The 24,919-nt window shown below is 39.3% G+C and overlaps 1 protein-coding gene across 11 annotated transcripts in view; it reads right to left on the bottom strand.

Moving 5' to 3' along the window:
- Positions 1-24,919, bottom strand: part of JMJD1C (jumonji domain containing 1C) — a 253,133-nt gene that overhangs the window by 185,077 nt on the left and 43,137 nt on the right. For 3 of the 11 annotated variants that reach the window (XM_075534257.1, XM_075534258.1, XM_075534260.1), the window contains exon 1: positions 18,411-18,874. The exons of 3 other annotated variants lie outside the window; for them this stretch is intronic. In XM_075534257.1, the coding sequence (XP_075390372.1) occupies positions 18,411-18,578 (168 nt within the window). In that variant the 5' untranslated portion in view covers positions 18,579-18,874. Of the gene's footprint in view, positions 1-18,410; positions 18,888-24,919 lie in introns of those variants that run through there. 5 more of the 11 variants (XM_075534255.1, XM_075534253.1, XM_075534256.1 and 2 more) reach the window with 5 other exon arrangements.

Genomic DNA, 24,919 nt, shown 5'->3' with positions numbered 1-24,919 from the left:
TACTGTCCCTCTAGGTTCATCTAGGTTCTGAAACACGGAACAGCATGTGACACAGCTGCCAGAGGGTGACCTCCATTGACATTATACCTCTGAGATACATTCTCCTATGAACAAAGACCCAATAAAACAATCCAAACCAAAAATACAATGCATTTTGGAAGCCAGATCAGGTCTAGTCCTCACCACAGTGGGGCATCTACTGACACAGTTGTAACTGTTCAGGTCAGATTTCTGCCTTTGATCTTCTATACTCCTCTCTCTCAAACACTGTATAGTGACCACTTTCCTCCCATCCCTCCATTTCCGATAGGGGGAGTTCCCCTGGGGCTTGTGTCCTAGGAAGTTCTACCATAGAATCTTGGGCTCCCACTGTCATCCATCGCCTTCTGCATACTGATCCCTCCTTCGACTTCAGATTACATGGATTCCAACCCTTTAGTGACTGGTGATGGTGTGCTTCTTCCATGTGGACTTAGTTGGCATTCGCTTAGATGGTTGCTTGATTGAAATCAAGCCTTTACGACCCCAGTTGCTATTTTATCTGATAGCCGGGCACCATCTAAATTCTTTGCCACAACTCCACATGGCTACCACTCAGCACACAGCATCCTCCCTGCTCCCCTGTCCATTTGATCCCAGCTGTCATGAGGTGCCTTCCGGCCAAGTGACCTAGACTGTAATACCCGGGGGGAAAAAAGAGTACTATCACCCCCTGGGTCTCCACTCAAGTACTCTCTCAATGCAAGACACTCACTCTATTAAATTGGCATTCCATGATACTCACCTTCCCGACACAATCGCTGAAGACAAATGTATGCAGTAGCAAATGTGGTGAAGAAAGCTGGATGGTACCCAGTTATCACAAGATATAGTGTCTGGGGTCTCAAAGGCTTGAAGGTAAACAAGTGGCCATCTAGCTCAGCAGCAACAAAGCCTACATGGAAGAAGCATACCAGCCTGGGTGATCACAAGGTGTTGAAGGGATCAGGTATCAGGCATCAAAGAACAAAAACTCTTATCATTGTGTGCTTACCTTCCTGACAAGATTGCTGAAGACAAATGGGTGCATAAGTAAATGTGGTGAAGAAAGCTGATGGGGCTCAGCTATCACAAGATACAGCATGTGGGGTCCCAAAGGCTTGAAGGTAAACAAGTAGCCATCTAGCTCAGAAGCAAAAAAGCCCATATGGAAGAAGCATAACAGCCTGGGTGATCATGAAGTGTCGAAGGGATCGGATATCAGACATCAAAGAACAAAAAATCCTATCATTGTGAATGAGGGGGAGTGCAGATTGGGGACGCAAAGCCCATCTGTAGGCAACTGGACATCCCTTACAAAGGGTTTCGGGGAGGAGACGAGCCAGTCAGGGTGCAGGGTAGCAATGATGAAACACAACTTTCCTCTAGTTCTTAATTGCTTCCTTCTCTTCACTATCACGATCCCAATCTACCTTACAAATCTGGTTAGACCAGAGGATGTACACTGGTACAAATAGGAACTGGAAACACAGGGAATCCAGGACAGATGATCCCTTCAGGACCATGGCAATACTGGGAGGGTGGAGAGGAGGGAACTGATTACCAGGATCTACGTATAACCTTCTCCCTGGGGGACAGACAACAGAAAAGTGGGAGAAGGGAGATGTTGGACAGTTTAAGATATGACAAAATAATAATAATTTATAAATTATCAAGAGTTCATGAGGGAGGGGGAGGGGGGACAGAGGGGAAAATAATCATTTATAAATTATCAAGGGTTCATGAGGGAAGGGAGAGCAGGGAAAAAAATGAGGAGCTGATACCAAGGGCTAAAGTAGAAAGCAAATGTTTTGAGAATGATGAGGCCCACAAATGTACAAATGTGCTTGTATGGATTGTGTTGACTGTATGAGCACCCAATAAAATGATTTAAAAAATACTGTTACCAAAAAACCCACAAAAGTCTAACAAAGCACATTATGACATTAAATATTACTTTTAAATATATATTAATGCTTTAGAGCCAGGAAAAATCATTCCATAACTTTTATTTTCATTGCACTTTTCTCAAATAATAACACTTTCCCATCTTCAATATATCCTTGATGTTTCCTCACGACCTGCACGCAAATAATCAATTTTAGAGTTAATATAAATATTTGATTGCCATTAGTTCATATAATTAAGTTTTAGTACATATTTGTAGAGTCTAAATCAGTATAGATATTTTCAAATGTCCTATCAATCTCACTCATAGAGGAGGTCACTTAAATTATTTTATTGAAGTACATAATGGATTAGTAGTCTATAGAATCTAATACTGTACTACTGTAGCATAAAGAAGGCAAGGTATAAACTCCAAATGGTTATTATTTTTTTTAAACTTTAAAAATCACTGCCATGGTATACAAGGGTAGGCCAAAAAGTACTGCTACAAAATCATAAAACTTTATTAAACATAATATCCAAATAAGAAAGCTATTATTTTCTCAGCATACCCTCACCTAGATTTATACACTTCTGAAGACAGTGCTTCTATTCCTCTAACTTTTCTCTAAAGAATTATTCACTCATTTAACTCACATCAAAATGACAGTTTTACAGCTTTAAGGGATTCCAACCATTCCTTTGAAATGTTCTTTTTGAGTTTGGGGAACAAAAGGAAGTTTAAAGGGGCACATTAAGGGCTGTAGGGTACATGAGGAAAGATTTCCTAATGAAATTCTAGTAGGGCAGTCATTGCTACCCTCAAAGTATTGCCATGATGGAGAAGTTACCCTCAGGGGACTAAGACAAGTGTACTACATGCCAAACTTGTCTGTAGCCAGCCATTGGTCAGAGAGACATGTTAAATTATATTTTGTTTGGAATAAACTAAGGCATATATGAAGTAGAACCCTACTAGCAATAAATGTTTTATTTACTTACATATTGTAATCTTTCTGGATCACAATGTCTTTCTTAAACTTGGTACAGTAAGTATACTAAGAAGCTATTTCTCTACCAACTGTAAGGATGATAGTATTATCACCAGCTAAATATAAGTATACATATGTGAAGCAAGAAAATTCAGTGTAATGCTTTCACTTCAGCTGAGTGAGATATGAAAATAAATATAATCTATAACGCATACGCAAGGAGAAATGTGGGGATATTACAGAGAAAAGACAAATTACTGATGGTAACAATAAAGGGGAAATAGGAGCAATTATTCAAACCAACCAAAAGATTAATTCCAAATAATGTAGGCATTCACATATGCCTTTATAATAGCTCATATGATTCTATTTACATCCTTTTTATCCAACAGTTTCTACTTATTAAAGTTAAAATGCATTCTGATTATCTATCAAATAAGTAAATGTAGGCTTGTATAACAAGTTTCTATGGTATATTACTTATAACTAACTCTTAAGAGGTACAGACCTCAAACTGTTTCCACCTTGCTGCTGGAACTTTTAAGATATATTCCCTAGATTATCCAAGATGATAGTTCAGTTATACACAGTTGCTATGCCCCTACAGCAATGAACCAAGAAACCAAGCAAAACAAATAAATGACAATGTGAGTACTGTGAACAGCAAATGGAAATAGTAAGGATTGTGTGATATTAAAGGAGAAAATGAATGGCAACCTCAAACTAGGAAATTTGTAAATTGTGGGCACTGTACCAGCTGGCCCAGCAGACCATCTTGATACAAAAACAAAACAAAACAAAACATAAAAACAGCATTCCAGGATAGGTTAATGTCATGAAGTCTCCATTAGAAGGCAGCGATATTCAGTAGAGAAACCCAAAGCAAAGCGGGTGAGTATTAAGTAAGGAGATAAATGGGATATAGGGGGTCAACTAGGTATCTAGGTAAACAGACAGCAAGGAGGGAGCCAGAAAATAGGAAAAGAACTACTCAACTGAATTCTTGGCACTGACAAAGTAGAGAATCTTGATGTAGGACTGGAGATCGATCTCTCACTTGACTGGACTGAACTCTGGGCAGTTCCACTCCCAATTTCTTGTTTTTCTTCAGGACCAGGTCCTGAGCACCAACTGCACTCAGCAAGGAGCACCCTGGTATCTACATCAGACACTCAAGAAACATGTTCTCCCATTTCTACCCACCCAGGAAGGGACCCTCACTAGCCTTTTGGAGAAGTTCTTCCTCCTTTCCCTCCCCACTGGGTGGTTAGTGGAACATGCCTTCCCACACTGCTGGACCTGAGACTGCAGGCTTACATATTACCCCAAGCCAGCACTGCACAGCCATAAACATAATGGCTGGCACAGCTAGGCCTGTACTTCTCTAAGTATTTGGTAGATAATCAGAGAGTACATTTTAACTTTAATCAGTAGAAACTGTTGGGAGAAAAAGGATGTAAAGGTCTGTACTTACGCCAACCATCTCTGCGCCACCCTCAGTGAATGGTAGTGCCAGCTCCTTGCCACCAGTCCAGGATCGATGATACATGTACCCTAGGCCCCTGATCACTTGACAAGAAGAACATACAACACTCAGTTCAGCAACCTATGAGACTACGCGTGTACCCAAATGACTGGCTGAATAGATTCATTACTTTACCAGCCACATCAGCCAGAAAAGACCAAATTGAAGCATTCCATGTAATAAGAAGTTCTTTATTGGTATAAATGGATAAGCACTGCATTACTACACAAAAGGTTGGTGTTTCAAATGCACTCCAGATATATATATGGAACCATTCTACTGTGTATACTAGGGCTCAGCCATGAATCTGCAACTGAGAATAAAATCTGTTAAGAGTCACATTCTTAACTGGCAAATTTCTCAAGCTTGACCTCAAACAGGGGGTCCCATAGAGCATAACACATGACAAAAGCACACAAAGGTCTGAAGCTTCCCTGACCTCAACCCAGTTCTTCCTAATGTTCCCACATTATTTATATAAAGTTTCTAAGAACTCTTCTTCAGAGTGAAGAGTCTGAAATATATGAAAACTTTGGGAAAGATAAAAGAAAAAAACTGTAATTTTAAGGGGTGCAAAATTTAGTGGACTTATTCTTTCTCCTTTGTAAATTATGTTCACTATATTCCTGACCTTTTTCACATCCTCTTGCATTATTAAATTAGTAGGCAAATTTCACCAAGCCTATATATTAGAGCTCCTCAGGGAACTCCAATTTGAACATGAAACATAATATTGTACATTAAATAAAAGGGTAGAAATAATAAAAGTAAACCATTGAACAAATCTTATTTTCTGTAGCTCCAAATACTGCAAAATTTAAGAGTCAACAGTTAAGTGCACAGTCTATTCTAATTCGAGTATGTTACATATAAGCATAGAAAGGGAAAGAAGAGAAACCTGCTATCCTTGTTTTATTACAAAAAGCAGAAATATCACATTGTTGGTGTCTATAAGTGCCTTATAGTCGATACCATCTCAATAGTGACCCTTTGTACAACAAAAACAAACACTTCCTGGTCCTGTGCAATCCTCCCAACTGTTCTATGTTCAAGCCCATTGATCCAGTCACAGTGTCAATCCATTTATTCAGTTTTCTTCTTTGCTGCCCTACAACTCAACCAAGCATGACTTCCTTTCTCCAGGGTCTGGTCTCTTCTGACTGGATGTCCAAAGTACCTGGGACAAAGTCTTGCTATATTTTCCTGTAAGGAGCATTCTGGCTGCACTTAGAGGCAGATGTTTGTCCTTTTGGCAGTCCATGGTACTTTCAATATGCCTTGTCAGCACCATAATTCAAATGCATCAATTCTCTGTGGTCCAACTTTTATGTGCATGAGAGGCAATTAAAAAAGCATAACATGGCTTGAATCAGGGCACCTTAGTCCTCAGAGTAACATCCTTTCTTTTAAACACTTCAAAGAGGTCTTATGCAGATTTGCAACCAATACAATGTGTTCTCTGATTTCTTTGCTGATTTCAAGAGTGTTGACTGTGGGTTCAAACAAGATGAAATAATCCTTGACAGCTTTTCTCCATTTATCATATTTCCTATTCGTCCCAGTTGTGATGTGGGCTGACCTTCATCAGCAAGTGCTTCTATTGCTTAATTTCAGCAAGGTTGTGTTATCTGCATATAGATTTTTATTAAGCCTCCCTCTAATCCTCATGCCATATTCCTCTTCATATTATCCAGCTTCTCTGATTATCTGCTTAGCTTACTGACTGAATTAGTGAGAGGTTACAACCTTGATGTGCACCTTTCCTGACTTTACCAGGGGTCCTCAAACTTTTCAAATGGGGCCAGTTCACTGTCCCTCAGACCTGGTGGAGGGCCAGACTAAAACTATAGTGAATAAGCAAATGTGAAGAAAGCTGAGGGTGCCCAGTTATCAAAAGATATAGTGTCTGGGTCTTAACAGCTTGAAGGTAAACAAGCGGCCATCTAGTTCAGAAGCAACAAAGTCCACATGAAAGAAGCACACCAACCTGTGTGATAACGAGGTGCTGAAGGGATCAGTTATCAGGCATCAAAGAACAAAAATTCATATCATCGTGTGCTCACCTCCATGATATGATCGCTGAAGACAAATGGGTGCATAAGCAAATGTGGCAAAGAAAGTTGATGGTGCCCGACTATCAAAAGATATAACATCTGGGGTCTTAAAGGCTTGAAGGTAACTAAATGGCCATCTAGCCCAGAAGCAACAAAGTCCACATTGAAGCAGCACAGCAGCCTGTGTGATCACAAGGTGTCGAAGGGATCAGGTATCATCAGAACAAAAAATCATATACTGAATGAGCTGGGAGGAGTGTGGAGTGGAGAACCAAAGGCCATTTGTAGGCCACTGGATATCCCCTTACAGAAGGAACTCGGGAAGGAGACAAGCCTGTCCGGGTGCGATGTAACAATGATGAAACATACATCTTTCCTCTAGTTCCTAAATGCTTCTTCCTCCCCCACTTTCATGATCCCAATTTGAAACACAGGGAATTCAGGGCATATGATCCCTTCAGGACCAGTGGTATGAGTGGCCATACTGGGAGAGTGGAGTGAGGGTGGACAGGAAAGGGGACCTGATTACAAGGCTCTACATGTGACCTCCTTCCTGGGGGGATGGATAACAGACAAGTGGGTGAAGGGAGACATCGGACAGGGCAAGATATGATAAAATAATAACATAAATTATCAAGGGTTCATGAGGGAGAGGTGAGTGGGGAGGGAGGGGAAAAATGAGGAGCTGATGCCTGGGGTTTAAGGGGAGAACAAATGTTTTGAGAATGATGAGGGCAATGAATGTACAAATGTGCTTTACACAATTGATGTATGTATGGATTGTGATAAGAGATGTATGAGCCCCTAATGAAAATTTTTTTAAAAACCATGAACAAATTCCTATGCACACTGCACATATCTTATTTTGAAGTAAAAAAATGGGGCAACAACACCTGGCTGGCTGCATGTGGCCTGCGGGCCATTGTTTGAGACCCCTGCTTTAAATCATGCAGTATACCCTTCTTCTGTTCATAAAACTGCTTCTTGATCCAAGTACAATTTCAGAATGAATACATGAAGTGGCCTGGAATTTCCAAGCTCCTTAAGACTATCCAGTTTGTTTGATCCACACAGTCGAATTTTTTTGCATAGTCAATAAAACAAAAGTAAACATCTTCTTGGTATCCTCTGCTTTCAGCAAAGATCTATCTGACATGATCAATGATATCCCTTATTCCACATCCTCTTCGGAATCTAGCCTGAACCTCTGGCAACTCCCTTACAATATACTGCTGCAACTGTTTTTAGATGAAATGTAACAAAAATTTACTTGCATGTGATAATAATGATATTTGTTCTCTATTTTGAGCATTCTGTTGGGTTAGCTTTCTTTGGAATGGGTATAAATATGGATTTCTTCCAGCCATTTGGCCAAGTAGCTGTGTTTCAAATTTCCTGGCTTAGACAAGTGAGTGCTCTCAGCGCTTTTTCAGATTGTTGTAACATTTGAAGTGGTAATCCATCAATTCATGGAGCCTTGTTTTTGGCTAATGCTTTCAGTAGAATTTGAACATCTTCCTTTAGTACCACTGGTTCTTGCTCGGTAAATACCGAAATAGATGAAATGTCGATTAATTTTTGGGGGGGCAGGGGTATAGTGACTCTATTCCAAAGATTATATCAAAATACTAAAATCAAAGTAACTAATTTTTAATGTTTCCATGTTAATATTGTATTGACACAGTTGCTACAACAATGGGTTCAAACATAAGAACAATTGTGAATGGTACAGGACTGGGCAGTGTTCTGCTCTATTTTACACTGGGTCACTATGAGTTGGAACTGCCTCGATGATACCTAACAATGATGAGATTATTTTTTTAAATCATTTTATTGGGGGTCCATACAACTCATCACATATATTTGTTTCCCTCATCGTTCTCAAAACATTTGCTTTCTGCTTGAGCCCTTGGTATCAGCTCCTCATTTTCCCCCTCCCTGCCCGCTCCCCTTTCCCCCATGAATCCTTGATAATTTATAAATTATTATTATTATGTCATATCTTACACCGTCTGATGTCTCCCTTCACCCACTTCTCTGCTGTCCATCCCCCAGGGAGGAGGTTATATGTAAATCCCTATAATCTGTTCCCCCTATAGTCAATGAAACATGACAAGAAAGTGTGTAAATATTCTAAAACGAGTTCTACAGTTTCATCAATGTGTTTTAGAAGATCCTCAAGGGGAATAACAAGGTAACAAACCCCCTGTCATCAGGATGATTCCAACTTACAGCAACCTTACATATGGGTTCCAAGGCTATAAAGCTTTAAGGGAATGGATAGCCTCTTTCTCCATGGAACAGCTGGTAGAGTTAACTGCTGACTTTGACATTCCTAACCCAAGGCTTGCCTGCCAGTGGCTGCAAGGATCCTTAGCAGGATCATCTTATGGTACTATTCAACACATTTACCAACTTTAGATGGTCTTACAAATACCTTACCTAGTACTATTCTGCCCTGATTCAAAGACTGCATGTATGGGATACAAATTTGGGGGGAGAAATAAACCTTATGTTAAATTTAGTCATTTTATGTTAAATGGAAACACCTATCTATACAAAAGTTAACATTATTTCCTTATTTTATATCACATGTGTAAGCCTAAAGATGCTTTCTGAAAAGAAAAAAAATAGATGCTTTCTGTAACTAAAAATCGTTATTTTGACAGATGGGTCAGATGTTTTAGCTCCTAAGTGACAGTCTCTTGAAAGTCATGAATTAGTCACATAGACCTCTCTTGCTTTTGAAAAATTCTAAAATCTATTCTAGGAATCCTAACTGTTTCTCGTGTCTTTGCTAACATTCTCTGGCATGGGACAGACAATCCTCAATGCTCAAAATGCATAATTTTCATAGCAATATAGCAAATACTAGAATATTTTTGAAATGATGAAGAAACCAAATTTAACCACCTGTGGTGGCACCACCATAGACAATTCAACTAAGGATTAAATTTAAGCAGATACCTTCACATTCTTTGCAAAAACCAACTGACTGCCAATCAGTCTATGCTGATTTATATTGCACCACGGTGGGCTTCTGACACTAACTGTTCATGGGCGTAGAAAGTTCAGTGTTTCTCCAATGAAGCTGCTGGTGGTTTTTGCACTGCTCATTTTGTGGACTGCAGCCCAATGCTGTTGGAGGAGCCCTGGTGGTGTAGAAGTTATGCACTAACTGCTATCCACAAGGTCAGCAGTTTAAATGCACCAGCTGCACCCCAGGAGAGAAAGATACAGGTTTTCTACTACTATAAAAGGTTATACAGTTACGGGAAACCTACGGGGCAGTTCTACCCTGTGGTGGCTTGCATGCTGCTGTAATGCTGGAAACTATACCACTGACAATTCAAATTATCAGCTTGGTCAACCATGGTGAATAGGTTTTAGGGGAACTTCCATACAACAAACAGACGAGGAAGGGGAAATAGGCTGTTTGCTTCTGAGGGCACATTCACTGAAAGCCTATGAAAAGCTGCAGAACACTGTCAGATTGCAGGAAGGTGAACCCCTTAGGAAGGAAGGCACTCAAAATATGACTGTGAAGAGATGCTTGTTCAGAGTAGTCCACCATAATATGTGGACACAGTAAAGTTTTGGGAACATTCATTTGCCGATGGACTATGACTGAAAATGAGAAGAGATCACTGCAAACATCCAGTAATAATTGAAAATGTATGATACATGAATCTTAAAAAATAGGAAGTTGTAAAAAATCAAATGGAACACATAATGATTAATATCATAAGCATTAGTGAGCTACCATGGACAGGTAATTGGCCATTCTAAATCAGACAGTCATGTGGTCATTATGCCAGTGATGACAAATTCAAGAGGAAAGACGCTGCATTCATCATCGAGAACACTTCAAAATCTATCTTAAAATACAGTGTTGTTTGTGATAGTATTTATACATCTATAAATAAGTCCAATTAATACAACTGTTATTCAAATGTGCATATCCACTAAAGCTAGTGAAGAAGAAATTAAAGAATTCTGCCAACTTCTTCACTCCAAATTGACTTCATGGCATTTAACCATGCAATAGAGATGCATTAGTAACTGCTGTCAACTGGAATGCAAGAGTTTGAAAAATAAAAAGGGTAAGTAGTTGAAAAATATGGTCTTGGTGACAGAAACAAGACTGGGAATCTCAGATTTTATACGACTGGCCACTTCTTTACTGCAAATAATTTTTGACAATATAAATGGCAATTATACTTGTGGAACTTGCTGATGGGAGTATACAAGAATCAAATTATAACTGGAAAAAGACAATGGAGAAATTCAGTAATGTCAGTCCAAACAATACCCGGGGCTGACTGTGGAACGGAGCATCGGTTGCACATAAGTAAGTTCAAGTCAACAATGAAGAAAATGAGAACAAGCCCCGAGAGCCAATCTTGAGCATATACTAACTACATAATTTTAGAAAATGTCTCCAGAACAGATTTGACACAAAGAACTCTGATGGCATCATGTGAGGAAAAGCAAATGGTCTTTGAAAGAACAGCAAATAAAAAGCACAAAGTAGACTCTGAAATTTATTCCTGAATGTAGTAGAGTAGCTAAAATGAACAGAAGAAATGATGATGTAAAAGAGTTGAACAGAACATTTCAAAGGGCAGATAAGAAGACGTGGCAAAAATATTACAATGAAATGTACACGGACCTGGAGTTAGAAAGCTAAAAGGAAAGAACAAGCTCAGCCTATCTCAAATTAAAAGAACTGAAGATTCAAGCTTCAAGTTGCGATACTGACAGATTCTCTTGGAAAAATATTGAGAGATGCAGGAATTACCAAAAGGAGGAGGAAGGGATACACAGAGTCACTGTACCAAAAACTGGTAAACATTCAATCATTTCAAGAGGTAGTATATGGACCATGAAATGCTCTAGAATTGATTGTGGTAATGACTGATTGCACAATTCTTCTTGATATGACTGGATTGTTGAATTGCATGACATGTAAAATAACAATAAAATTGTTTTTAAAAATTGCAAACAGCCAACCTGGCAGAAATTCACATTTGTCCCCATTCAAAAGAAAAGTGAATCATGGAATGTAGAAGTTATCCAATAATATAATTAATATCCCATGCAGGTATTACAGTGCTAAAGATCATTCAAAAATATATGTAGCAGTACATAGATCAGGAGTTGCCAAACATTCGCGTGGGATTGAAATGAGGACAAAGCACATGGGATATCACTGCTGATGTCTGATTCATCTTGGCATAAAGCAGAATACCAGAAAAATGTTTATGTTTTATTGATTAAGCAAAGGCATTCAACAATGTAGGCATAATAAACTAAGAATAACTTTGGAAAGAATCAGAATTCCAGAATTCATTATGTTCATGCAAAGCCTGTACATAGATCAAAAAGCAGTTATTAACACAGGACAAGGGTATACTGCATGATTTAAAACCAATAATGGTATATATCAGGGCTGTATCCATTTTGTACATACTCAAGTCAATCTGTATGCTGAACAAAGAATACAAGAAGCTGGACTATATGAAAAAACACGTGTGGGTTAGAGCAAGATTAATTACAACTGTGACATGCAGATAACACAACTTGCTTGCTCAAAGTGAGAACTTGAAGAACTTGATAAAAATCAAGGACTACGGCATCAGTATGGACTGCAACACAATATAAAGAAAACAAGTTTCCTCCTTAGAAGGGAGGAACTTTACATGTTATCAAAACAGACTAGTCTCTGGGGAAGGTTATCACACTTGGGAAAATAGTGAGTGTAACAGTGAAAAAGAGGGAGGCTATCAATGACATGTATTGACAAAGTGGCTGCAAAATCATCCAAAAATATTAATAACTATGAGGATGGTATAGGGCTGGCAGTGTTTAGTGGTACAGCTGATTGGCTTGATCCATCAACTTTGTGGTTAGTAAGTCAATGCTTATCATCCAAAGTGTCAGCAAATAATTATGATAGGCCTTTATTTAATTTGTTCAATACATAATTTCTAAAATCCTCAAAACACTTTACAAATAAGGAAAATGTACAGAAGAATCCATGGTAATATGGTAGGTGATATACCCATAATCATAACCTAAATCTATTCCCAAAGTCGATGCATTAGTTTCCAAATCCGACATTTTATTACTAATCAATGTTGAAGTGAATTTGACTTTTCGGATCACACATTAGGAATATCTGATATTGAAATAGTCAGTTACCTAATTTAAATAAAGGAATGGTTGAATGTAAGAAATGCTTTAGGAAATAAGAACCCCTATGCACTGCTGGTGGTGTAAAATAGTAGAGTCACTTGGAAAAGTTTAGTGGTTCCTCAAACTGTTAAATATAAAATTCAAATACGACCCAACAATTCTATTCCTAAGGATATATCCAAGAGACTCCGAATCAGGGACTTCCATTATGTACAACTCTTTATTGCAGCAGTATTCTTCAGAGCCAAAAGGTGAAAACATCAACAGATTAAAAGATAATAAAAATGTGGCACATAAATAAAGACAATTCCCCATTCTCGTCTGTTTTTAAGCTTAACTCTTAGCCTTCAAAGAAACTAAAAAAAAAAATCACAGAGAAGTTTAAGCAATTCTGTAATGCTCTAGTTAGCCTAAAGAATAAATACTCCCAAACTTAAAGTAAATCACCTCCTGCCAACTGAATGAATTGCAACAAATTATTTTCCTTTTGGGAAACCTTCCAATAATTTTCACTATACAGAACCAAATTAAAATTGTAAACGTAATAGCTCATCTCTTTGAAGAGGTCATATTATCCAACAATTTTCTTTCTATCCAATAAAACCACTTCATTCTAATCAACTTAACAATTAGTTTTTTTAACAACACAATGAAAAAAATGAAGACCCAGTGTATGCTACAATACTGAACTTTGAAATTATGCTGAGTGAAATGTCAGACACAGAATGATAAATATGTGATCCCACTTTATGAAATATCTAGAGTAGGCAAGGGTATAGGGACCAAAGTTTGTTGTTACCAGGTGTTGGAAAGGAGGAAGGGGGAAAGAAAGACTATTTTTAAGAGGAGACTAAACTTTTGGTAAAGGTGATAGAAAAGTTAGGAAATAGTGGTGATAACAACATCAAGATGAAAATAGTTACTTAATAGTACACATGAAGATTGTTGAAATGGCAGCAGTCTAAAATTAAGCATATTAGCATTTCAACTCTCAATCATAAAAATATCCATTTCATTTTGCTATGATGGTTGTCAGCATACTTCCTGATATGAAATTTCAAATAAATTTAAGTATTGGAAGCTAGACAGTTGCATTTTATATACATTAAAATAAATTAAGAAGCCCCCCAGTGGCACAACTGATGTAAGCAAGGTTAACGACTAAACACATTCAATGGCTATGGAGAAGAAAAAAATCTAGATATCTGTTCTCATAAAGATTACAACCTACAAAAACCTACAGTTCTGCATCAGATGAGGCCTGCCATGAGTAAAAAATTGACTTGATGGCATTTAACCGCCATCAACAAAATAAATTATTTTAAATACTGTGGGATAGCTGTATACATATTGACAGAATACATCAACTTTTTTGAAAATCACTGAGGTTATTACAAATTCAGTGTGATTATTCTAATGTCTTAGCATCAAGAATGTCAAGAAAACGTCATTGCTTTCCAAAAAAGAATGAAATAAAATACAAAAATAGGTCAAATAAGATTAGTAGTAAGGCTTCAGGTTTTAGATAGATGGATTTATTGAAAACAAAACATGTTTTTTTAAACCTCTGTGATCAGTGGATGTCTGCAGACAGTTCCTTTAGGAATACATTCGTCTTAGTCTCATTTCGTGTTACACACACTCTCTCTCTCTCTCTCTCTTTCCCCAATCTAATCAACAGCTTCTGAAATGATCTGCTGTGCAAGTTAAATTCAAAGCTAAGAAGTCAGCACAGAAGGTTATGGGATTGTTTTGGGTGATTCCAAAGGAGTAATCTTGATACTTTCTCAAATGACAGGATGATCATGGGGGCTTATAATGAATAACTTTTAAGACAATTGAAAACTACATTTATGAAGAAAGGGTCAAGGAATTGTTTTCTTTTACAACAATGTAACTGCTTACTCTTTAAGCAGGGCTGTCCTATGAGAATTTCATTGGGAAACTTACCCTATCTACCCTACAATCCTGATTTTGCTGTTTTCAGTCTTTTTTTTGTTCCCCCATATAAAAAAAAAATTCCAAAGGAAGACAATTAGAATCCTCAAAGATGCCAAGATTGGTGTTTTGATGAAGTATAAATCAAAGAGCAAAAAATTCTTCAAGGTAAAAGTTAAGAGAAATGGAAACATTGCCTTCAGAAGTATACAGATGTAGGTAAATATGTCAAGCTACAATAGCTTTACATTTTTATATTTTTGCTTGTTTTTATTACCTTTTAGCAATATTTTTGACTGAACCATAATTATCATGTATATGAATTAAGATTTTTTTGGTACCAAGAAAAACACTAAATAAGCTTGAACATACCATGTATAAGTGTTTTTCAGCACATTTTAAAATGCAAATTTTGTGGTAAAATTAGGTGCTTTGGCTGATATTCGGCTCAGCTTATACTAGAGTATATACAGTATATTAAATTCATTCTTTCATATTGAAAAACCCACAAAAATTCAAGTGTACACATACACAAAGGAGCTTCAAAAAGTTCATGGGAAAAATTTCCCTATCTTCAAATTAGTTTTCCACGAACTTTAGAAGTTCCCTTACACAGATGTGAAAAAGACATGTGCACACAAATGAGGTTCAAAAGGTTTGTGGAAAATGTAACTGAAAAGAGTTTTCACAAATGTTTTGAAATACATATATTTCATAAATTTCATTTGACATGTTTTTTCTTTCAGCTCAATTAGTCTGTATGTCAATTTGTCCTCAAATTGTTATACCTCAAAATTAGAAAACAGCTTCAAGAGACCAGACCTCACACCTATAATATGCTTCATAGTAGTCCTACTTACAGCCTTTAAAGGAGGTAGGGGGTGGTTCTGTGTTCTCAGGCGCCACTGTAAATTACTCTAACGCATAAGGACCCTATATGGCAGAGTTGAATGGTCCATAGGATTTTCTAAGAGCCCTGATGACATAGTGGTTCTATGTGGGATGCTAACAACAAAGCCAACAGTTCAAAACTACCAGCCACTCTCATTTAGAAAGACTAGGTTTTCTACTCCTGTAAAGAGCAAGAGTTTCAAACATCCAGAGGCAATTCCATCCAGCATCCGTTACTATGAGTTTGAATCGTCTCCATGGCACTGAGTTTTGTGGTGTTTTAAAAATAAAGTCTTCTGGGATGTACTCTTTTTAATGGAGTCCTGGTTACAGCAAAGGGTAAGTACTGTTATCTTCAAATGGGTTCAAATATAAAAAATTATTGAGGCCAGTCGGTGCAGGATGGGACAAGGTTTCATTCTAATGAACATAGGGTCACTATAAATTGAATGGACTCCAAGGCACCTAACAACAAAAGCAACAATATACAGACACCATGGATAATTTGTACTTGCTCTTAATGTCATATAAATTTATACTTTAACATCATGTAAATTAAGGAACCTTTGGTGGTGCCCTCGGGTTACCACTGAACTGCTAAAACTGCAAGGTGGGTGATTCAAACCAGTCAATCCACAAGAGAAAGCCAAGACTTTCTGCTCCCATAAATATTTATAACACCTTGAAAACCCCATAAGGTTGCTAAGAATCATAAATGGGTGGCTTGCTCTGAGTGAACAGTGGGTTTAATAAGACAAGTGAACTAGGGTTTCAAACTCAGTTCTTTCCAATGCAGTTATAATCAAAGAAGTGAAACCTACAGAAATCCAAATCTCTAACAATAACTTGAGTGGGAAAAATTATGAATTAGTGTCCTACTATAAATGTAATATCCCTTTTAGAAAACAATGACAATGTGGGTTGCATAATCACCAAATCTCTTGCCCAAAAAGAAGTGCCCCACTCAAAGTTGGTGACCAAACATGCCACTTAAAATGTGTATCACTCCACAGTCCTGGCAATAATCCAATTCTCAAATCAGGTTCCTGGAAAGGCTTACTACACTGGAGTTGAGTCTCACATTCTAGAGCTCTCATCTATATATATTTTTTCCTAAACAAAGCCCTGGCGAACTGCATCTTTAAGATTACATCAAGAAAACACTATGGAGAAGTTATACTCCATAAAATGGTGTATGCATTTAAACAGGGTCAAACACAATGGGTTTGGTTTACTGGGTTTACCTTCCTTTAAACTGGCTAGTACCACAATGGCTGCAGTTTACACATTCCCTTTCCGATACCTAAATCTTCAATAGTAATAATAAATCCATCTTGCTCAGAGTTAAACTATCGAGGCTATAATAAAATAAGGAAGTAAAATTATTTTTTCAATCATTTCACATTATGTGGTTAGACAATAAATTAGCACTACCAATATTGCCAGACCAAGAGATAAACTTTTGACCAACCTGAAGAATTACCTGAACAAACCTAAGAAATTAAGTATTCTCACCTTAGTAGAAAACTTAAAAGCTGAGAATAAATGGATAAACAGAAGGGTACTTCTTCATAAATAAACTATAAATCACTCTAAATGTCCAGAACATGTATATTTTATTCATATTTAACCCACATAAGTATCACAAAATAACTGTCTGAAGGTACACAATTTAAAATTGCAAAAAATCTACAGTCCAGGTTGCACTGCTCTGCTGAGTAATCTCCAGAAAATTCCCTATAAAAACCTTATGGCTGGACTTTGAAACACTGTGATTTTTGTTGTTGTTGTGTGCTATAAAAAACATCTTCTTAAGACTTCATACTTTAGAAAGGACTGATTTATAAACACGAATGCAACTTATTCTAAGCATCAAGGAAAGGTGGGTGAAGGGGGCAGGGAGCACGAAGAGCGATAAGGGAAGTAAAATGTCCGAGGGCACTACATGAATTATGTATTCACAATCCAACCTCGGAAAGCTGAATCAGTCAATGTTTAGTCTCTACTCTGTCCCTTACCTCCACCAAGAATGTGTCTGAAACACATCGTAGCATTTGGAAGTCATGCAGTGTTACACTACTGGAAAATACTGGCTGCCTCGTGAAAATAGACATAGATGCTTCCTCTAAGATTCTTCATGATACCTAAATTTTTAATTCACAAAATTTCTTACTTCATTAGAATCATATAAATCCATTTCCATCTAAAACAAAAAAATTCAGTCTTTTAAAAAAGAAAAAAAACCTAAAATGATATAATTTTAATTACGAGGAATTTTCATTTTCATCGCTTCTAGTTAGAAATCCAAGCATCCACTAAGAATGAGAGATTAGGGCACAGCAACTGCCTGGGCCTGCATTTTTAAACCGCATACATAAAAATCCACTGGAAAATCAGAAACCCTTTTTCCTTGCCCCTCAACAACCTTCCAGGGTAAGTTTTACATCTGCAACCCCTGCACCGAATAGGCATTAAGGCATATATACAGAAAGCAAGGAAAGAGATGTTACAGTGAGGCTAGGTACCTACTGCCATCAGTGGTCCCTGCTCTCCCCCGCCCCCACCTTCCCGCGGGCACCCGCCTGGTAGCCCCACCATTGCGCGAGGTCCATTCCCTAACGAGGCTCTCCAGGGGAGATGCGGTCCACCCTCTGTCGGACAGCGGTCTAGGGCCCGGTGCGCCCCGTGGCACGCGGAGTGGGCGCCGGGCGGTCCCGCTCAGTCAGCACCCACCACAGGGAAAGCCACTCACCGGGAGGCGGGCACCCGGCCAGCGGGCAAACCCGGCGAGGGCTCCCGAGGGGGCGTGGCCGTCAGTTGGCCGAGCTAATCAAGGAGCCAGAGGTAAGTTAAAAGGTACAGCTGAGGGGTTGGCTGGGGACCGGCCCGACGGGGGTGCTCTCTTACCGCCAGGTCGGGGTTGCGCCTGTCCCGGTGCGACACGGCTCGGATGACCCCCGCTCGCCAGCCCCTCCAGCAGCGTCCTCTCTCCCAGCGCTCCAGACGGCCCTCGTCGCCGACAGCCACACACAGGAACCTCTTCCCCACCAGCTCGGGCCGCGTCTCTACCGCCATAACCGTCGCTGCCGAGGGGCTGCCTCCTCCTCTCGACCCGGGAAACGCGAAAGCCCACTCCTACCGGCCGCCCATGCGGAGCGCGGGCCGAGGACGCCGGCAGCTCGGAGAACGAGCGAACCCGAACGCGGACTCGGGCGTCCCACCAAACGCCCTTCCAGGAAGGCGCGGGGGTTCGCTCCCCGCGGCCCCTCACACTGCCTTGGACTAACGGACGCACTGCCTTGGGCTGCAGTTACACACACACAACACACACCCCCACACAAACTGACAGAAATCGCCACTCAGCCGTCGGAGACCCTGAGGCAACCCCGGCCGCCGCCGCCACAGCGCCCCGGTCAGTACTACTCCGCCTCCCCGTCTCCTACCAGAGCTAGTTGCACGCTGCGCGTCTCCTTCCGCCGGCGACGCGCGGGGAAGCGGGCGGGGGCGGGGCGGGGGCTGCCGCTCGCCGCGAAAGGGTCGGCGGAACCACCGCCGACGGAAAGTAGTGCCCGACGCGGCAGCGCCCGCGGCCCCGGCCGCTGCACAACCAGCCCCGCGGCACGCGGCGACGGCCGCGCGACGGCACGGGGTCCGGGGCACCGGGCGGGCGGGTGCTGGGAATGCTGTTCTTCAGCATCACGCCTGAAAGTCATTTGAGGTCCAACTCTATTTCTTTGTCCGGGGGGCGCGGGGCCGGGGAGTGAAACGGGGTCTGGGAGATCAATCATAGGGAAGTTCCACAGTGAATCACAAATAAACTCCAGGTTAAATGCCTCATACCAGACCAGTGTTTTTAAGAACACAAGGCGCCCTTTCACTTAAAGCCCAGCTGTCGCAGCACCAAAAGGGCACAGCGCTTTCTATAGCAAAGAAAGGCCAAAGAATTTGGTCTCCAGAGAACAGTTCATGACTTTAAATAAAAATGTAGAAAACGCTGCCATCCTCCTACTTTATATACTAGTGGGACTACTCAAAGATTCATACCTCCATATGATGTTATCAGAAAGGCCAAATGTTGTTAGTCTCCGGTGGGCTTCTTTAAAATTCACCAAGTATCTCTCCAAACAGAGTATTTTTAATTCCAGTACATACCTCAACGTCACCAGTCAGACAATAAAATCAAAGAAAGGCTCCAGACTCACTTATTGGAAAATAACACGAGGGGACTTTTACAAAAAAAAAAAAAAGAGGGGGAGGAGTTTAACCAATCACATTTCATAAAAATAAATTATGTCCAATCACAAGGAAACTTTGTGACTGATTCCATACAGATTTCCAATTACTCCTTTGAACTCCTTTGAAGAATTACTTGAATTCTCCTAAATCAAACCTTCCTATATAAATCTTGGTAAGTCCTTCTATTTCATACATACTTTATGGTACTTTTAAAATCTCAGCTGTAGTTTTTCAGTGACACTAGTAACTATAATCAACTAGAAATTCTATTTGAGCATGATAAAATTTTATTTTAAATTTGTTTCTTAAGAAGACTTTCTTAAACCTCTTGTACCAAAAGGGTTATCTTTTTAAAGAGAACACACTACTAATATGTATGTTTAAAAGTAAAGCTTTATCTTTTTCTCAAGAACACAAACTAGCATCCCTTAGCCCTCAAGCCTACACGGTGGAAAAAAGGAGAAAAGTTAAATTGAAATGGACTTGGGAGTCTTGCGACAAACAAGTTCACTTCAAACAACAACAGGTAAAAAAGAAAAGAAAAATGTACCTCTATAGCTTGATACTTTTACATGGAAATTCAGAAACAACCAAATAAAGGTGGAGCTGCTGAATGCTAAAGAGTAAATACCTCTACTACACTATGGCTTTCTACTGACCATTATAGCTTACTTTTAAAATCCCTAACATATTTTGAACATAACCACTGGTCGCCAGCTGTGGAACTTGAGGACGTGGTTGAAAAAAGACTTTCATGTTGAACAATAAAGTGAGTATGGACTGAAACTCTTCGGTTAAAAATGTGGTCTTAATAAGCAGCTATAAGAAGTAACACTCTTAGTTAAAAATCAAAATTACAATGAAGAGAGATTTTGACCATGGTTTAATTTTGCTAATCCAAAAGCATAATGTAAAATTATAATAGATAAAGAGTACCCTGTGTCCAGATGCATGCAGGCAAATTCAGAGATGTGAGTTCTACTTGGCCTATTTCATTTCAAGTTCACTCTTTCGGTGTCTAGGACAATAGGTAAATCTTAAGAATTACAGACTATGACTTCCTAAATCTCGGATAAAGGAACCAGAAAAGTAACCTAATATTAAAAGTACAGCCCCAGAATGTTCCTTAGATTTGAGGATGGTGAGGTGAGGCTTCATTTCTTGTACTTTGGTCGTTTCTCAGGAGAGACTTCATGCTTAGTAGAGGGTGAGTGAGAGAGTAAGGACCTGACGTGATGGATTGACACAATGGTTGCAAGGACTTCAGATGATCAACAACTGTGACTGTGAGCATGGCTAAGGACCAAGCAGTGTTTCCTTCTGTTGTACGTATGGTCTCTGCGAGTTAAAACCCACTCAGTGGTGTGGTACTTAAGAACACGAGTGGAAAACAAAATAAAATTCATGGCCAACTCATAATGACCCTGGGAGTTTCCAAGACTACAACTTAACTGTTTACAGGCATAAAAAAACCCCATCTTTTTCCTGCTGGTGCTTTAGAACTACTGACCTTACAGTTAGGAACCCAATTCAACCATTATGCCACCAGGGCTCCTACTCTGCCTTGGTGAAAATAAGGCAACAAATGGAAAACGAAAAAAATAGGATCTGGAGATGACATATATAAAATCATTACTGATTTGCTACTTTGGGATCTTGGGCTTTACTCCTAAGCCATACTGGCATGGTTTCTCAAGCTCTTAAATCATTACAGGAGAAGAGAGCTATATCTTTCTCAAGACCAGCAGGTGGACTTCAACCACCAACCTTGTAGTTAGCAACCCACCATTTACCCAATGGCCCTAGTACTCCTGTGGGCATGGCATACTTGTTAAAATAGAGATTTGTTTCTTAATTCTCAGTGATATTCTAGGTCCTAGAATCTAGGAGCACATGAGACAATTACAAATAAGTCATTTCACACAATAAAATGTTAACAAAATAAATCCCATTCACAATAGGTTTTGTCTTACAGAAAACTACTAGCAGTTTTCAAATTTTTAGGTCAATTGCCCTAAGTGGGCTTCACAGAGGTATGGATTACCTGGCAGAAGATAATTTAGCTGTGGTTCTTGGGTGTTTTGAGCAGTTAGCGGCCCAACACACAATCTGGTCTTGGGAGACTAAACAGACCGAGACTCACCTGGGGGCCTGGTCCTGATTAAGGCTCAAGTAGCATTATATAATCTACCATGGCCACATAGGGAGTTCCTTAAGAGTCCAGAACTTTAAAAGTCAGAGAAGCTGCCAAGCATGGGCCATAGAAGCTTCAAGTGTGGAACCCCCCCAGATCTTATCTCATGTATATCTTTATTTGTATCTCTTTTTGTAGTCTCAAATAAGCTGCCCTTGATGAATTCTGCAAGCTGTTCCAGTGAATTAATAGACCAGCATGCACTAGTCTTCCTATTTGGTAATCTGAAAAAGGTCCTACTACTGGTAGGTTTTGGTCCAGCCACAAGTGGTCATTATCAGAGAAAGACTGCATGGGAAGCTGGTCTGATCTAGCTTCGGGTGGCTAGGATTGCACCTTGAGCAGCAGGAAATGAAGACAGAGAAGAGAGACAGCAAGTGCTAGATCCATCCCTACATTTGGGCACATTAAATCATGTGTAATAAAACCTTAAATTAGTCATAGCTGGCAAATGTAGTAATTAAATGTTTGTACTTCACCTAGACACGCCTGCCTAGGGGTGGAGTCAAACCTGTCAATAGGTCAAAGCATGCTGCATTGTTGGGGGTGTAGCCTTTGTATAAGGAGGACCCTGGGAACTGCTCTCACCCTGCCACTTTGTCTTCCTGCCTACTGGGACTCAGCCACTGACTTGATAAACACCCAAAGCCCTGCCAAAGTTTCTACAGGCCTTGGATCCACACAACTGCATCCACTGGCCTGTAACCTTCCTGCATTCTGCATCACTGCATGCAGTTGTGTTTGAAGAGGGAATACGGACTAGTTTCAGACTTATTGACTTGAGTTGGACTGGGCTGGGGTGCCTTCTTGATACATAATTATGTCTCGATAAAAAGTTCTTTCTTATACACATGAATGTCACGATCTGTTACTCTACTCAAGCACCCTACCACAGCAAAGAATATAAGATTTGCCCATTTTGTCCTTTACTAGTACAGCCTTTAAGAACCCACATCATATGCTGAATTCTGTTCTTTAAAAGTGTTACCCTATGAAAAGCATGTAAATCCACTAAGTCAAATTAAAACATTTCACGGGCTGAATAGTCTTCTGTAAGACTATCTATTCTCATTTACTATAGTGTGTTGGTTTGTCTTGCATAACATTCAGATTTTTAGAACACCATTCCAAATTCTGTTTTCTGAATCCCTTGACTAATGCCTACCTAGGGTTTACAAGATGTGTGTGTGTGTGTGTATGTGTGTGTGTACATGAAAAAGGGAGGGGAACAGGTATGTGTGAAGAGCACTAATGTGTGTTTATTTAGTTTTCTTAGTAACAAATGCATTTCTTTTTGTTATATTTAAAAGACACTTGTTTAAAAAAGACTTGTTTGCTTTGCCTTGTTTTAGAGGTTATTTGTATTTTTTCCAGAAAATCATAACTATATGTAGAACTAAAAGAAATTATCAAAATCTGGTTTAAAACTTTAAAATATTGGTTTAATCAGTGAGTTTCTTTACATTCTCACTTTCATAAATATATTCACAAAAATGCCAGTATGAATGTAAAGAAAAGAGAAAGAAAAGTGTTATCATTTTTACTGCATTAGCAGAGAAATATTTAAAATGAAATAAAATTAATTTTCTCCTCCAAATTGTTTATTCTGCCTATTTTATCTAGACCTGCAGAGATAATAATATGCACAAAAACAAGGCAGGGCAAAACAAAGCAACAAAAGAAAACAAAACAACAAAAAACCAATGACACACAAAAAAGAAAAGGCTGCTAATAGTTCAAGGTCTGTTTGCTGACCTTTAGGAGTGTTCTCTGGTCAAGTCTGATGGGGCGCCATGCCCTGGCCCCAAAGTCTATTTTTGGTATTCCCTCAGGACTTCCTTGCTCTGCTCCCCTTGCTGTTCTATTACACTCCCTTAGTGTTTTGCCTCGGTGTGGTGGGGTCAGATTGGGTGCAATTCCTACCTTGTGTCTCCAGTGTTTTCCCCTGTAGGGCTATGGGTCAGTGGGGGGGGTGTCGTGTCTTGTAGTGGGGCTGGCCTTATGGTCCTCTCTGCATTGGCTGCTCTGAGCAGGGATATCATCCTCAAGGATTGGTTTGATATATTTTTTAAAATTAATGTACAATTAGAAATATACTTATTGCACTGATAATCAATGATTAGTAATTTTCAAAGTTTATTTTCTATAGCAATTTTTTTTCATTTTTACTTTTTAACTTGGTATAATTTTGGGAAGGGACAATTATCTCCCATCATATGTACTAGAATTTTGGGCCCTTATAAGTATCTACTTTAAACTTTACAAGTAAAGCCTAAAGATACAAACTTGGCTATATATCTCTTATAATGTTATTAGTCACCACTTATGGAATACTTACAATATGTCAGACATTATGCTATACATGTAATCTCACTTCATTTTATAGTTGGTTTGTTAGTCCGGGTTGATCAGAGAAACAAATTCATAGATACTCATATGTGTATAAGAAAGAGGTTTATATATAAGAGCAATTGAATATTGAGAAAACATCCCAGTCTAGGCGATATGAAGTCCGTAAGTTTGATATTAGCCCATATGTCCAGTTCCAAACTATAAATTCCTCTTCAGAGTCACGAAACACATGCAATGACACAGAATACAGGAAGATCACAGGCCAGTGGGTGAAGTCTTACGGATCCAGTGGCAGTAGAAACATCTCAGCACTAGACTGAGTCTCCACATGGCTCCTCCAGCTCCAGGTTCTGGATGCATCAGCTTAGCTCCATATGGCTTATTGTCAGGAATGTCTCCAAAGGAATGAGTGTATCTGGCCTCCATTCAGCTATTTAGCTCCTTAGAGCCTCCAAATGAGGTCATCAAGCTGCAACCTGATTGACAGGCTAAAATCCACCCCTCCACAAGTTGACACCAGATTATGTAACTACCACAGTTGGAGACAGTGAGGTTTAGATAAGTTTACTAACTTGCCAAAGTATATACAACTATTACATTGAGGAATTTGGGTTCAAGTCCAGACTTTATGGTT

The sequence above is a fragment of the Tenrec ecaudatus genome, chromosome 16 (assembly GCF_050624435.1).
Source record: "Tenrec ecaudatus isolate mTenEca1 chromosome 16, mTenEca1.hap1, whole genome shotgun sequence".
Lineage (NCBI taxonomy): Eukaryota > Metazoa > Chordata > Mammalia > Afrosoricida > Tenrecidae > Tenrec > Tenrec ecaudatus.
This window is presented reverse-complemented; position numbering and strand designations above follow the sequence as displayed.